This window comes from Erpetoichthys calabaricus, chromosome 13, assembly GCF_900747795.2.
Source record: "Erpetoichthys calabaricus chromosome 13, fErpCal1.3, whole genome shotgun sequence".
NCBI lineage: Eukaryota > Metazoa > Chordata > Cladistia > Polypteriformes > Polypteridae > Erpetoichthys > Erpetoichthys calabaricus.
The window spans coordinates 4,142,869-4,159,198 of record NC_041406.2 but is presented as its reverse complement, the minus strand read 5'-3'; the positions used below and the strand labels follow the sequence as shown (position 1 = coordinate 4,159,198).

The window sequence follows — 16,330 nt, the reverse complement described above, 5'->3', positions numbered from 1 at the left end:
ACTTAAATGTGAAAGTGAGAGAATGTACAAATACTGTGCAAACAAAGAAGGCATCATCTAACACCACTGAGAAACGTTCATTTACGGAAATGCTGTACATCGCTGATTAACTCTTTTAGGGCGGATGTCGACTTTTGTCGACAGGAGGGGTTGAGGGCGAAAATCAGCTGTTAATGGCGACAAAACTCACTGTCACGTCACAGGCATTCCCTCTATGCTTGGAGGAATGCTAGACTCGTTGACTCGGCAACTAATCCTTGCGTGTGCGTGAGTTGCGAAATGTAAGCAATGGCAAGATGGCATCGACATGTCACAAGGGAGCGAAGTGAGTGCAGAAAAGAAAACACTCGGCAGACAATGTTTTGCGCATTATCGCGGAGTCGGACTCTGATTTTTCAGAATCGGATTTTATTGACAGTGATCAGGAGATCGAACAAGAGAGTGAGAAGCCGGCATCAGCTGATTGGACACCAGCCGATGCCGCGCCAGCTGATCCGCTGCCAGCTGAACGCATTCGCGCAGCCGATGCATCTACGGCAAGGTTCGCGTGGGAGGAATACACAGACATTGATCCGTGGGCTACCGGACTTCACAAGACGGCATGGCTTGCTGTTGGACACGACAGATCACCAGCTGCTGGACTACTTCAGGCTGCTCTCTCCTGATGCTGCTTTTCAGCTACTGTCAGACGAGACAAACAGGTAGGCAGAGAAATTTTTTGAATCGCGGGCTGCGCTTGCATCGCATTCTCGTTTTTCAAAGTGGAAATCCACAACAAAAGACGAGATGAAGCGTGCTGTGGCATTACAAATAGAGATGGGACAGAACTGGTGATATAACTTCAGGGAGCATTGGTCCAAACGTGCTTTGTCCCCTGGTGGCTTTGGACAGGTTATGCAGCGTGATGATAGGTACGTGATGCTGCAAAGTTTTATTTAGAAAACTTGGTGGCAGTGGCATGGCACAATGGCAAACGGGTGACTTGTCTCTCTACAGTACACACTAACAATATATGTGAGAAAGTGCAGCAACAGACAATTGAAAAGTACACACCAAAGCAACACGTATTGTAAGCAGTGCAATGTGGCAATGACTGAAATTGGCTGCTTTGAGCGAGATCAAACTTTGCAGGACTTTGCTGTGTAAAATGTATGTGATATGTATGTGAAATCATAGAGTATGCAGGCTCATACAATATGCAAGACAGTAACATTTGTCAAAAGTAAATATTTTTTGTTGATTTCAATTGCTTTGTGTTCTTTTTTTAAAAAAAGTTAGTTTTTGGAAAAATATTCAGCCCTGGGAGAAAAGAAACAAAAAAAAAAATTAGCCCTAAAAGAGTTAAGACCAGAAAACCCTTTAATAAAACTGCCATCTCTTCTCTCTGACTCGGGTAGCCTGGTACTCCTCACTTACACTAGTTGAGTGTTTTCATGTTGTTCTGCATACCAGTAAATGTGCGCTCTCTCACCCAACAGATGGAAAGAAAGTATGTTTAACACTTTGAACACAATGTACCAGTTTAATCTCTCATATCTCACTGAACCTGTCAAGATGCAACATATGAGAAAAAACTCATACTTCAGTATACAACCCCTATAGACACAGCCACACTGGCATCTCAGTTACAAATAATGTTATATTTATCTACTCTATCTGTCTATTTACAATACAGTACCTTGAGTATATTCATCTATCACTGCCATCTACTGGATAGCCACAGAATTTTCTTTTTTTTTTTTTTTGGAGACAACAGCTTACAGAGAAAAATGTTATAAATAGCCAGTCAGTAGTTATGTTGTCACAAAAAACATATAAACCTGCTGATATTTTGAAACAACTAGACTTGTTGCTGAATATTTTAATGACAGTAACCGTGACAATCAATTTGATGATGTGGAACCTGTAGACTCTGGTACTAATGCGGATCGGTGCCCCGTTTCTTCATCACAAGGCGTTTGGATTTGTCACGTCTGTTGGGACAGCACTACACGGACATTCTGAGCACAAACAGTCACCAACTACCACATGTGTTGCGTGCATTAAGCATGGACAGCACAATGAAATGTACTATGTTTGTGTTTCTATGCCTGAACTCTGTGAGATGCCATGTTTCTACAACTCTCATTTAAATGCAGACTTCTAGTTATGTTGCTGGTAAAAATAAAGGAATTAACAGTTTCATTACATTTTTAACAGAGCTACTGTTGATAATAAAAGCTTAGCTGTCTAGTAAATCTCTTTATATTTTTATAAGTTTTGACAGAGGTCATTATTTATCATATATGTGTAGATCCGTATTGCCGAAACCTAGTAACAAAGGGTCCTGCAGTCAATGTGTTAAACAAGAAAGTCAAAAAGCAGAAAACAGGTACTGCATATAGTGCTAGAAAAATGGCAACATGGTAGAACAAAGCTCTTTTACAAATTGACCAATACACCTGCTACCGGGTTCTTGTAATTGTCTTGGCCCAGTTGTTTCCATCATAAATTAAACCTGGCAGTGAACAATAACCTTTTTGGTGTATCTTCTTATATAATACGCTACTGTGGCTGTCCGTTTGTCTGTCCTGTAGCTCACAAACCGTTTCACCTATTGACCTGAAATTTGGTACACATATACTGTTGACCTCTACTGTCCACTTTTGGTGTGATGATTTTTATTCCTCTTTTTATTTTTATTTTATTGTAGAATCAACTCTCGGCAGCGGGCAGCCATGCGGTGCATGCGTATGGGCGCCGTTCTCATTCCCTACCACCTTTGCTGTCACTTTCTTTACCTCTTCATATCTTAAATCATTCTTGAGGCAGATTGAAGACTTAAGTGTTAGCTTAAGTGAAATATCAAGAAACACATTCTAAGTAATTGCAACACAAAAATTGACTTAATCATTTTTAACGAGAAACGATGTCGACGGAAGAAGAAAAGAAGCGGGCCGCTAGGGTGGAGACAAGTAGAGCTGCTCATGAAGCAGCAAGCGCATCAACCTCTGAGCAAATGAATGGTAAACATACAGAGAAAAAAGATGAAAACTATAAGTCAAGTGTATTCACTGCACTTTATCGTGCAGTCCACCGTTACTGGTTACATATAATGCACCTACCCCCAACCGCAGCCACCAAAATGTCTACAGGGCACAAATCAGGGCATAAAACCAACAACTTGTAACACAGTGAATCACAATGATTTTAAACGGCACTGTCAAGATGGTTAAAATTCCTACTTTTACGTAACCCTAGTGATTTATTAAAGGGACCAACACAGTCATATGTGTGGTTGTCTATCATCACCTAATTTCTGGGAAAAATGTAACCTTCAGTAGTTAATCTGGAATTGAGCACTTATAGCCCACCACAGCTTACACCACAACCGGGTTCACATCTATTCTCTTGTGCTCAAAGAAAACTGAACTAAAGAAGATAATCAGCAGTAAGTGGTATGGAAGCCAAATTCAATATTCCTTCAGTTTTTCATGGGGAAAGTTTACATGAACAAACTGTGAAGGTGTGACTATATATTGCTTACATGCTATTTTAAATTCACCTCTGAGGCTAAACCTCGTACCTTAACTGGGATGTGTCATGCAACAAATACCAAATCTCATCCCACAGATAATGGCAATTATGTCTACTCAGGCAATAGAAGGCCGCTAGCTTAGCCAATTATGCCTCTTGACAGTGCGAGAGGCAGAGCTTGATCTTAGGTGGTGAATGAGCCCGAAGACTGCAGTACATACCAAATGTCCAATGCTTCTTAAGTAAGGCAAGATGTGTCAAACCTTGTAACCTGTAACTATGACTAGGCATGTTAGGTAAGCAGAATTCCCATTGGGATTAATAAAGTATGTATGTATGTATGTATGTATGTATGTATGTATGTATGTATGTATGTATGTATGTATGTATGTATGTATCTATCTATCTATCTATCTATCTATCTATCTATCTATCTATCTATCTATCTATCTATCTATCTATCTATCTATCTATCAAAGACAGTGCATCTTTACATTTGGCGATCACCAAATGTATTTTCTCTTGGGCAATCGAACAAAACAAAACACTTGAAATCAGTAGTTATTAGGGTTGTGAGGTATACTGGTACTGAAAAACCCAAATTTTAAAATGATATGGTACTAGCATTTCTGGATTTTTGGTACCAGAAGTAAATGTCAGTTTATCTATCAATCCCCTACCACAACGCTTCATAAAATGAAACTACGCTTTTGGATACAATCGTAAACTTTATGGGGATTCCCCCCACTCCCCAATTGCACTGACAATACCTGGCTTTGCCGGGGGATATTGCTTCAACCCAATTGGGACTCATAGCTATTAAGAAGAAAGTGTTGCGCAGCATGGAGCAACAGGAAGGCTAGAGTAAGACAGTGGGGTTTGGAGTTATCTGCTATTTGATTCGGGAGGGCTTTATTGATTTATTTTTTAATATGCACTAAAAATACAAAAGTTGGTATTGACATCGAAGTCAAAATTTTAGTACTGGTCCAACACTAGTAGTTACGGACCTTTTCAAGACCTTAACCCCTTGACTGGGATGCGAGTTTCAAATGTAAATGATATAAACTGAGTTTAAGAACTAAGGTATGGTCAAGGATTATCCAATTCAAACTTGGGCTCAAACATCACTGCAAAACCAGAGACAGCCATTACTGATGGACTATAAACACTTCACACATTGACTGTATCGAGCACTGAGCAGCTGCTGCCAAATTATTTTTATTAATTACTTACAATATATGTATTTGCATAGATGCATAGATACACTTGATTAAAGACGTGCAGGGGAAAATGTCCCGCATCCAACCAGTTAGTCCAGTCTTATCTCAGGTGTAAAAACAAGGGCAAACACAATCTGCTTGTTTATTGTTCACTTATTGATTGATAGCACACTATAATTATTTGGAATATGAAATATTACCTCTGAGCAGGTGGCCCATCCATAATGATGTTAATCCAAAGAATCTGCATTGCATTCAGAGGATTAGGGAAATTCATTAATGTAGCTAAAGAGATTAACGTCAAGGCAGCAATACTCCTATGGGTGAAAAGAAATTCAAGAAAATTAATTTGTCAAAGAGAATATTAACAGACACACTCGCATAAGCAAAGTATAACTTAGTAGTAAATAAAATATCACTTATCCTTAGAAATACACAGAATGTGCACGCGAGGAAGACCTCCCAATCCCTGACCAAATTTAATATCTTCATCCTTAATCATGGATGGGGCAGAATTATGTGGGGTCAAGGTCACCAGATTTACAGCCACCATCAATTTCTTCCTTAATGAGGAGTTGCCTTTCTTCATTAGGATCTTAGTGTGGTACAAGGGGTCCTAATAACCCAGTAGTGTATATTTGGCTTTTGTAAGGTACAGTATGTAAGTAAAGATGACGCGAGTTTAAGAACACTCTCTGGCATGCCTGTCCAAAGTCAGTGTGATTCTGGAAACTGAAATCAATCGGCTTTGCACCTCAAAAACTGTCAGCCAAGTATTAATTTGAAGCAGTCTTCCATGTCAAAAACGTTTTGACAAAGTTGTATAATACAAATTTCTTCTAATGCTAGTAGAGAAAAGCCAAGCAAAATGACACCTTTTATTGGCTAACTAGAAAGATTACAATATGCAAGCTTTCGAGGCAACTCAGGCCCCTTCTTCAGGCAAGATGTAGAAGAATGGGCCTGAGTTGCCTCGAAAGCTTGCATATTGTAATCTTTCTAGTTAGCCAATAAAAGGTGTCATTTTGCTTGGCTTTTCTCTACATTCATAATGGCTAACACGGTACAACACCCTAGTACTACTTCTAATGCTAGTATAATTTAAAAATGAGAATTTAAATCAAAGTTAAGATTTTGGTTGTAATGAAAACATAAAGGAAACTAAGTCCACACTGAAGTGCCCTGATGTGAAGTCCCTTATTTTGCACTACTTTACATACAAGATTGTCATATTCTAAAATATTCAACAAGATGACAGGCCTATCATGTTTTTTACATTTATGTGTTGAGGCCAGAAAGTAATGCACACAGTCAATAAGGATGCCTCCTAGGTTAGTGGCAGCACTCAAAGGATGCTCAGTTGGTATTAAGAGTCTTAATGTGTAGCATGGAAACACTCTCAACACCATTAGATTAATAAAACCGTTGACAACAAAGTAGGATGAATCAGAGGACTCATCATTTATATCAAGTTCTGGCCCAAACATCTACATGTCAGAGCAGAAATTGAGATTAGAAAGATAATTTTTTATTCTCCAGTTGTCCATTTTAGATGATCATGTGCTCACTGTGGCCTAATGTTTTGCTATAGTAAGCCAATCTACTTCACCGCCCAAAATGTTGTGTGCTCAGAGAGGTTCTTCATGTCATTGCTGTAGTAAACAGCTATTTACTTGAGATTTAGTGGCCTGTTAACCTTAAAAAGTTTGGCCATTCTTCTCTGAAGCCAAAAATTAACACGGGGTTTTTGATCACTCTCTGGATGTGTTTATCACCTGATTCTCTTTAAGCTCCAGGGACCGTAGCGAATGAAAACTCCAGGAGGGCAGCTAAAGCCATCAGATCTGACACCATCAACCACGTCAGGATCAAAGTTGCTTACATTGTGTAATCTGGCACAATCAGATTGTGATTCAGACTATGAATGCCATGAAAATATACTGTACACACACACACACACACACACACACACACACATACATATATACAGTGGTGTGAAAAACTATTTGCCCCCTTCCTGATTTCTTATTCTTTTGCATGTTTGTCACACAAAATTTTTCTGATCATCAAACACATTTAACCATTAGTCAAATATAACACAAGTAAACACAAAATGCAGTTTTTAAATGATGGTGTTTATTATTTAGGGAGAAAAAAAAATCCAAACCTACATGGCCCTGTGTGAAAAAGTAATTGCCCCCTTGTTAAAAAATAACCTAACTGTGGTGTATCACACCTAAGTTCAATTTCCGTAGCCATCCCCAGGCCTGATTACTGCCACACCTGTTTCAATCAAGAAATCACTTAAATAGGAGCTGCCTGACACAGAGAAGTAGACCAAAAGCACCTCAAAAGCTAGATATCATGCCAAGATCCAAAGAAATTCAGGAACAAATGAGAACAGAAGTAATTGAGATCTATCAGTCTGGTAAAGGTTAGAAAGCCATTTCTAAAGCTTTGGGACTCCAGCGAACCACAGTGAGAGCCATTATCCACAAATGGCAAAAACATGGAACAGTGGTGAACCTTCCCAGGAGTGGCCGGCCGACCAAAATTACCCCAAGAGCGCAGAGACGACTCATCCGAGAGGTCACAAAAGACCCCAGGACAACGTCTAAAGAACTGCAGGCCTCACTTGCCTCAATTAAGGTCAGTGTTCACGACTCCACCATAAGAAAGAGACTGGGCAAAAACGGCCTGCATGGCAGATGTCCAAGACGCAAACCACTGTTAAGCAAAAAGAACATTAGGGCTCGTCTCAATTTTGCTAAGAAACATCTCAATGATTGCCAAGACTTTTGGGAAAATACCTTGTGGACTGATGAGACAAAAGTTGAACTTTTTGGAAGGCAAATGTCCCGTTACATCTGGCGTAAAAGGAACACAGCATTTCAGAAAAAGAACATCATACCAACAGTAAAATATGGTGGTGGTAGTGTGATGGTCTGGGGTTGTTTTGCTGCTTCAGGACCTGGAAGGCTTGCTGTGATAGATGGAACCATGAATTCTACTGTCTACCAAAAAAATCCTGAAGGAGAATGTCCGGCCATCTGTTCGTCAACTCAAGCTGAAGCGATCTTGGGTGCTGCAACAGGACAATGACCCAAAACACACCAGCAAATCCACCTCTGAATGGCTGAAGAAAAACAAAATGAAGACTTTGGAGTGGCCTAGTCAAAGTCCTGACCTGAATCCAACTGAGATGCTATGGCATGACCTTAAAAAGGCGGTTCATGCTAGAAAACCCTCAAATAAAGCTGAATTACAACAATTTTGCAAAGATGAGTGGGCCAAAATTCGTCCAGAGCGCTGTAAAAGACTCATTGCAAGTTATCGCAAACGCTTGATTGCAGTTATTGCTGCTAAGGGTGGCCCAACCAGTTATTAGGTTCAGGGGGCAATTACTTTTTCACACAGGGCCATGTAGGTTTGGATTTTTTTTCTCCCTAAATAATAAACACCACCATTTAAAAACTGCATTTTGTGTTTACTTGTGTTATATTTGACTAATGGTTTAAATGTGTTTGATGATCAGAAACATTTTGTGTGACAAACATGCAAAAGAATAAGAAATCAGGAAGGGGGCAAATAGTTTTTCACACCACTGTATACACAAACTCATCCCATGTCCCAGCATACCAAAGTGACAATCCTTGAATGGAACATGGTAAATATAATAAATGTTAAAAAGACATTGTGATGCTTTCAGTGAAAAAAAAGGTTAATATGTGAAGACATGCGAGTTACTTACGTACTAAGCTGAAATCTAACAAAGTTTTTGATGTTGTTGTAAATTCCTTTACCTTCTTCAATTGCATACCTAAAATGAACAGATATATATGAATGAGGCATCAGATAACTTGAGCATTTAAATAAATAAATAAAACATGTTACCATGCAACAGAAACACATGTTTTATGGCAAGCATGCAAATCTTAGGAGTACAGGCAAATATGTTGTTAAATACATAGAGCAATGTAAATGTCAGTAAAATCAACAATCATTGAATCGTGGGAGTGGAGCCAATTGTGGCTCAAGAAGACAGTAAAAGATGTGTCCATGAGAAGAGCAGCGTAAGGGTTATAATTAGCGAATAGAAGTCTTGTTTTAACATTAAAGTTTAAATTTGAGTAAGGACACACAAGTTTTAAAATGATAGAGAAAAAGTGCTGTCCTGATTTTAATAAGTAACTAAATGTGAAGTTGTGCGATAGTCCTTTATTAGCAAAAACAGTACAGAATTATTATTATTATTATTAGTTATAAGTGTGTGCTTCTTTGAATCCTTACATTTTTATGAAAATGGCAGTTAGTGTGTCATTGCCTCACAGCTCTACATCCCCAGGTTCAGTTTCTTACTCACTCACCGTCTCTCTGGTATTTTGCACACTTCTCCATGCCTGTGTGATTTTTCTTTAAGCATCAATAAAAATAATAATAATTATTCACTCTACCCTACTACATTTAGTGCTGCTCCTTCATCTTGCCAAATAGTGATGAGCGTACACCATTGAATTTGCTTCAACTTTACTTCAGCAAAAAGTACAAATGTTCAGGAATTTGGGCGAACTCTGCAAAATGCATTGAAGGCAATGGGGAAAATTTGGGCGGAGTGGTGCCTCTGAGGCTAAGGATCTGCGCTGGTATCCAGAAGGTTGCCGGTTCGAATCCCCATTACTGCCAAAAGAGATCCTACTCTGCTGGGCCCTTGAACAAGACCCTTAACCTGTAATTGCTCCAGGGGCGCTGTACAGTGGCTGACCCTGCGCTCTAACCCCAAGGGGTATGCGAAAACTAACACATTTCTAATACGAGAAATCGTATAAGACGAAATAAAGAACAAAAAAAAAGAGGAAATGGAAAAGGCCGAAGATCTGGAGTGAGGATTAAAGTAGGTGAGTTATGGTGAGCTCAGATACTGGGATATTTAGGTTCTGCAGAGAACCGGTTTATATCTCTTATTTTACGCACTATGTTAATGCTGGACGTGTTTCGTCAGAGTGAGTGGAAAAAGCAGGAGGACTGGATGTTTTTCTGAATTTACAGTGATGAAAAAGAGAGCACAGTATAATTAAAACTAAACGTGCGATCCAGACATTGAACTGCGGACTGAACCCGTCCATATCAGTGCCGAGAAAGTAAGTTATGCCATCCTGGCTGACTCAGCAACAGAAACGATTCACTTTGTGCCAATGTCTTTTTGATGAATCATTTTTAATGCTGGTGACTTCAAAGAAAGAATCAGGGCCTGTTCTTTTTGTGGACACAGCTCTATCCAAATATTAATGCCTTTAACTATAAACCAGTGGCACAATCCAAGATGGTCTGACCTCTTCTTGCTGCCACCTGCAAGTCTGTATTGAGAATAGCTGCTCTTTGTTATCAAATCCAGAAGTTTTTATAGGTGCTTTTGGTTTGGGTGGTTGTTTTTTTTTATCATATTTATTTATTTATTTATTTGAGCTTCTGTAAAATTCAAATTTTAATTTCACCTTGGGGACAAATAAAGTATAATCTAATCTAATCTAATCTAAAGAGAATTTATGCCCAGGCCTTTAGGAACAGAAGGCAAGTTGAACATGAAGAAGTATAAGCACAGACAGACAACAGACAGGATGAAGCTAAAAGACATTAAAACTCCCAGAATAAGTGCAAGACACCACTCTTTACAAGATATATGCAATATAAACAGCTCCTTATCATTTCCAGCCATGGAAGTCTCTGTTGATAATCCTCCAGGACGTGGTGCCTACATGTTCAGAATTCATAATCAATTTTATTATTATATTGGTAGACATTACAAAGACCAGCCTTCAGCCTACCTTGTCTTTACATTATAGATACTAACATTAGGATGTTTTCTTTACACAGAGAACCATAAACACGTGGAATAAGTGACCAAGTAGTGTGGTAGACAGGAAGACTTTAGGGACGTTCAAAACTCATCGATGTTATTTTGGAAGAATTAAGTGGATAGGAATGGTGAGCATTGCTGGGCTGAATTGGCCTGTTCTCCTCTAGACTGTTCTAATGTTCTAATAAATTGTTTAGATAAAGACTTTCAAGGCCTGAAAATAAGTACATCTGTCCTTGTGTCCTTCAAAAAATACACAACTTAATTGACGCTAAGAATCCTTACACTCCAAACATTTAAAAATATGATAAGATCAAGAAGAAGAAAAGCCAAAACTACACAGAGACAGCATATATGATGCTCAAGAATTAAATATGTCCTTCCAAACTGATTTTAACATAAGCCTGATGACATTATAATGTCATCTTCACTACAAACAATGGGCAAAGGCCACCAGAAACAGATTTTGACATTTACTCCAAACAACATAAATCCTGACCCCATATCATTTTAACCCCTCATGTCGATCCGACTGTTTTCCATTCCCATTTATTTCAGGACTGGAGGTCCATGTGCTCCACTTGTATTTTCATAATATTCTCACTATGGCCAGGTAACATACACTTCAAATGAATATACTGTGAATTTATTCTTCTTTTTAACAACATGTATGTGAAGTGCAAATCCAGTCGGATTAACAATTGTGTTGTGACATCCTGCATGTATAAAAACACCATAAATTAATCAACTGTGCAGAACGCAGTTGGGCAAGGCCGTGAAGTGAGAGGTGTAGTATGCTTATAGTATACATGCATGAATGTTCTGAGCATGTGAGATGCAATCATCATCCAACATTGGCTGCTACAACTCTAATGTCATGCAGAACTTGTAAAGCATCGCTGGGAAAAGCATGGTGAACTTTCAGGGAAAAACTTGACAAACACACAGCAAATTTTAATGGAAAAACTTGGCGAACAAGACCACTGGTGAACCCAGCATATTTGTGACGAAAAATGCTTCGTCAAATTTCTCTGATAAACACTAATGTCAAAGACCTGCACTTTACAGTAACTGGCAGGTCAAAAGTGTGGTTGTGAATGTCAGTAGGTTCTGCCTGGGTTGGTTCCTACCTTGCCCCAAATGCTGTCGGGGATAGGCTCTGGCTTCATGCTACCTTGGACTAAGATAGTATGAGAATGTTTTCTGATGTTTAATCATTATACCTTTGGTCATTGAGAGCTAGTGCACATTAACCTAAGAACATCTGCATTAGACACAACTTACATAATTGTTTGAAAGTCATCGTCCACCAGAATCATGTCGGCGGCTTCTTTGCACACATCAGTGCCTGTCTGGCCCATGGCAACACCAATATCTGCAGCCTTCAGTGCCACTGCATCATTCACTCCATCACCTGTCATGGCAACGACCGCGCCAATGTTCTGCAAAGACTTTTACAAAAGATGAAAAGTATTAGTCAAGAAAAAATTAGGATGGGTAAATGTTGACATACATTGTATTAATTACGGTCAACTTTCTTCTGTCAGATGAATACACATCATTACAAGAAGTAACTGCTGGTTGACGGTGTCTTTTTGGATTGGCTTTGAAAACGTTTAATTCTACATAATATTCTACACAATCTTGCACCTCTTAGTGTATGTATTGGAGTGCGGGTACACCTAAATCCATAATTGTAATTTAGACCCTCTAAACACCAGCTTGCTTAGAATTCCAAAAGTAAAGCTTACAAGAACAGGTCAGGAGGCATTTTGTTTTTATGCACCAAATCTCTGGAACACTTTCCCATTACAGATATGCCTGGTCAGTACATTCAAACACTTCAAAAAACCAAGTCATTAATTTGAGTTTTTATTTTCTTTTTGTTCCTCTTGCAATAGGGAGAGGTGGTGATTATCTCTTATCATAAAATGCAGTTTTATTTTTTGTTTGACAGGCCACTAATCATTATTTCTGTGTGTTTCTTTTGGTATTTTATGCACCACTGCCATTTTGACAAAGTACATTACAGCCACCTGAAGAAAGCTCCACAAAGTGGTGCCACATTTATGTACTGCACAAGGCTGAGAGGAGCTGGGTGGTCCTTTGGCTTTGTAAACCCTAAAGATTTATTTTCTCCCGTGCCCAGGGAGCTGCAGTTTATTTGTATTCTTCTGCTCCCTGGCCATCTGACCAAAGGAATACTCCACCCAAAAATTATATTTTTTTGCATAAGTTAATTCTCCATGTAGTTTGTAGTGATGGCTGAGAAAAAATGTTAATGTCACGTTTGCATGTAGAATGCAGATAAAACATTTTATGATACAACACAAACTAATAGTTTCAACATAATACACAACAGCAAACAATCTGAAGAACGTCTGTAGAAACCAAAGACATCTCATGTTGCGTAGTCCACATGTCATTTATCCAGTTGTATGATTAAAATGTGTCAAACATATGCATTTTTTGCTAAAATATTGATAAATGAATAGTTCTGGAAAAAACAATGCACATCAGAAATACGAAAAGCAAGTCACGTTGGATTGACATTTTGAACTGAATACAGGACTCTTAACCAAAGAATGAGGTGGAGAGGCAGATCTTCAATTCAAAAAGGTAATCCTGTTTGACTTGCAATTCCGCTTTACGAAGTGTGATAATTTTTCCAGAGGTATTTATTTTACCATATTTTAGCCAAAAATGCATACGGTTTGCACATTTTAAGCATACAAATGGATAACTGACATGTGGATTATGCAACATGAGTACTGTGAGATTTTTTTTCATGGATATTTTTCACATTTGTTTGCCGATATAGGGCTATGGTCACTATTGACTTTTATTGTAACAAACTTTTTTCATCCCCGTTCCTCATGAAAACATGACAGTAACAAATAAAATAAATAAATAAATAAACAAATAAATAAATAAATGTTTGGGTGGAGTATTCCCTTAAACTGGACAGGTTTCTCATTTCGATTGCCTTACATAACCATTTATGAATAACTGCTCTGTAGTTTTTCACATTCTTTTTAGTAACTCGTGTTAGTTACATATATATGTATATCCCTCCACCAAAGCAGCAACGTGAAAACACCATATACAGTGGAACCTCGGGTCACGAACGTCTCAGACCACGTACAAATCGGGTTACGACCAAAAAGTTCGCCAAACTTTTGCATCTGTTCACGACCACACACTCGGGTGTCAAACAAGCCAGTTTCCCTTCTGGTTCGTACGCGCCGATGATTTCCGCACGTGTTCAGTCTCTCCCTGTGCAGCGAGCGAGTGAGAAGGAGAGAGAGAGAGAGGGTTGGCCACATAAGGCCGAGAAGGCACTTAAAGAATGCACCGGGCTTGTTTTTAAAGAGACTGATTCATGCATTGTTTTAATCTCGATTGTATTTAATGAAGACTTTTTTCTATTGGATTTTATCCTCCACTTCACTTTTGTTTACAGTGATCGGTTCGTAGCGTGCATTGTTGCAATGTTACTTTTCTTGGTCGTTTATTAAATTACGGATTTTTTTCAGATGTTCGTGTTTTCCCTGCGCTTAAAACTCATAAAAAAAAAAGTGTTTACAGCAAGCAGTTCATAAGGCTATAGCATGAATTCTTGCAATGTTACTTTTCTCTGTTCAAGGTTTTCTCAGTGTTATTCAATGTTTTTACATTTAGTTTACTATTACGCTGTGCATTCTATGGTATAATTAACTATTTTTGTGCTTAAAAATCTTTAATAAAATATATTTACATACAGTTTGTATGGTCTGGAACGGATTAATTGTATTTACATGTAATCCTATGGGGGAAATTACTTCGGGTCACGACCAAATCGGGTTATGACCAGAGTTTTGGAACGAATTACGGTCGTGATCCGAGGTTCCACTGTATACAATAACAAACCCTCCCTTGCCCCTGTAACGTATAACAAACACAAAACACAAATAACAATAATGAATGAATACTGAAATGACAATGATCGTGAACTTGAGTCCAGGTATATTACTGTCTTGAATATGGATGACTGATCAAGAAAGAATGGATGCGTTTGAATCTTCTGGAAAAATGGAACAATCTCACCGTGTTTCCTCGGCGTATGGTGGATAATGAAGTCCAACCCCGGGGTTTCTGGCGATGATTGAGCTGAAGTGAATCCGACGGAATGAGAAACAAGCTGGATACAAAGCGCAATGTGAAAAATAGCAGGAAATGATGGTTTGTTGTTGTTATATTAAATCTCAGTTTTTCTCCTTCCTCTCTTCTTCTCCCCTCTTGATCATTTAAATAGTAATGAACCGGATGTAACTGAATGTGAACAGGTGCTTTCCATCCTGGGGCTGCGGTCTCTCTCTCTCATCCGTCCCCTCTGTACTTACGGGGACAACGTTCACTGATGTACACATAACGAACAGTAAACGGGACGATGGAAACAAAACGCAGTCAGCACATACATCGAATACACTATTACTATGTAGCCCCGCTACAAATGTACTTTAATGATGTGTTACTGTTTAAGAAGAAAGTAAAAGATGAACTACCTAAGAATAGTGTTGTTGAGGGCAACAGCACAAATTACTGAAAAAGATACTTAATGCTACTTACTTTTACAATTTTCAATTTGTGCCTTGGGCTGGCTCTGTAAAAGACGGCTACCTGTCCAAAGAAAAGAATGTGTAAGAATGTCTTCCTTAATAACTTACAGCACATTGACAAGATGCATTAACTAAGTTTGACTGGAGGGTAAATCCTACTAGTGGTATTCTGGTACAATGCATTGTGTGGGAATAAACCAAATAAGTTTTCAGGCACCTTCACTTTCTGCAGATTTTAATTTTAAATGGATACATTGACATTTTTTCCCCAACATGCAACACATAAAAATCCATCTTGACAAAGTGCAAAAATGTTTTCGGAAAGGTTTGCAAATGTATTAAAAATCAAAAATTAAATCATCTCTCATAGAAACATCAAACCTTTCATTCTAGGAAACAGAGATTCCAGTTGATGAATTTTAATAAATTTGCAAACCTTTCTGAAAACACGTCTTTACATTTGTCATGATGGGTCCTTGAGTGTAGACTGATGGGCAAAAATGGCAATTTATCCATTTAAAATTACAGGCACAACAGAACAACGTGTGCAGAAATTGAAGGAGTCCATTGTATAACCCACAGTATCACTTATTTTTCATTGGACCAAACAACCTTTAATTGATTTATTGGTGTTAGTATTGCATTACTTTGCTTAGACATTTTAGTTTAATATTGAAAAATGCATACAGTATATAACATGATTACATTTTACACTGTGATTCAGACCAGGTAATGTGAAAATCAGATCTTCTGTTAGTAGCTTCTGTATTAAAATGGCCACCTCATGGAAATGGCAGGATATCTCCAGTTTGTGTTGTGTGTACAATGACAGGACATTATTTTTTGATCAGTTAAATGCTAACAATCACTTTTCAAAGCATTAATGCATAAAGGTTCACTTGGTAATCCCACCTAGTATACAGTGTTCACATGTTAAAAAAAAAAAAAAAAAACCCTGAGTCGTCATGAGACAAACCCAACAGACAGAGGATAATGCCTTTAAACTACGGTAACTACACTTACAGACTTCAGGCTGCAGCACTGTTACGTTACTATCAAGTGTGGGTGGAAAGGAGGTTACTGTAAAATCATTACACATGGACGTGTTGCACCAAACTTGAAAAGTGCACCTTAACAGA

The 16,330-nt window shown here is 38.4% G+C and overlaps 1 protein-coding gene across 3 annotated transcripts in view; it reads right to left on the bottom strand.

The window, feature by feature from the left end:
- The window catches only part of atp2c1 (ATPase secretory pathway Ca2+ transporting 1), a 130,421-nt gene that overhangs the window by 15,298 nt on the left and 98,793 nt on the right, over nucleotides 1–16,330 (bottom strand). For all 3 annotated transcript variants that reach the window (XM_028817894.2, XM_028817892.2, XM_028817893.2), the window contains 4 exons: nucleotides 15,202–15,252; nucleotides 11,878–12,044; nucleotides 8,491–8,559; nucleotides 4,940–5,056 (listed from right to left, as the gene is read on the bottom strand). In XM_028817894.2, the coding sequence (XP_028673727.1) occupies nucleotides 4,940–5,056; nucleotides 8,491–8,559; nucleotides 11,878–12,044; nucleotides 15,202–15,252 (404 nt within the window). The remainder of the gene's footprint in view (nucleotides 1–4,939; nucleotides 5,057–8,490; nucleotides 8,560–11,877; nucleotides 12,045–15,201; nucleotides 15,253–16,330) is intronic.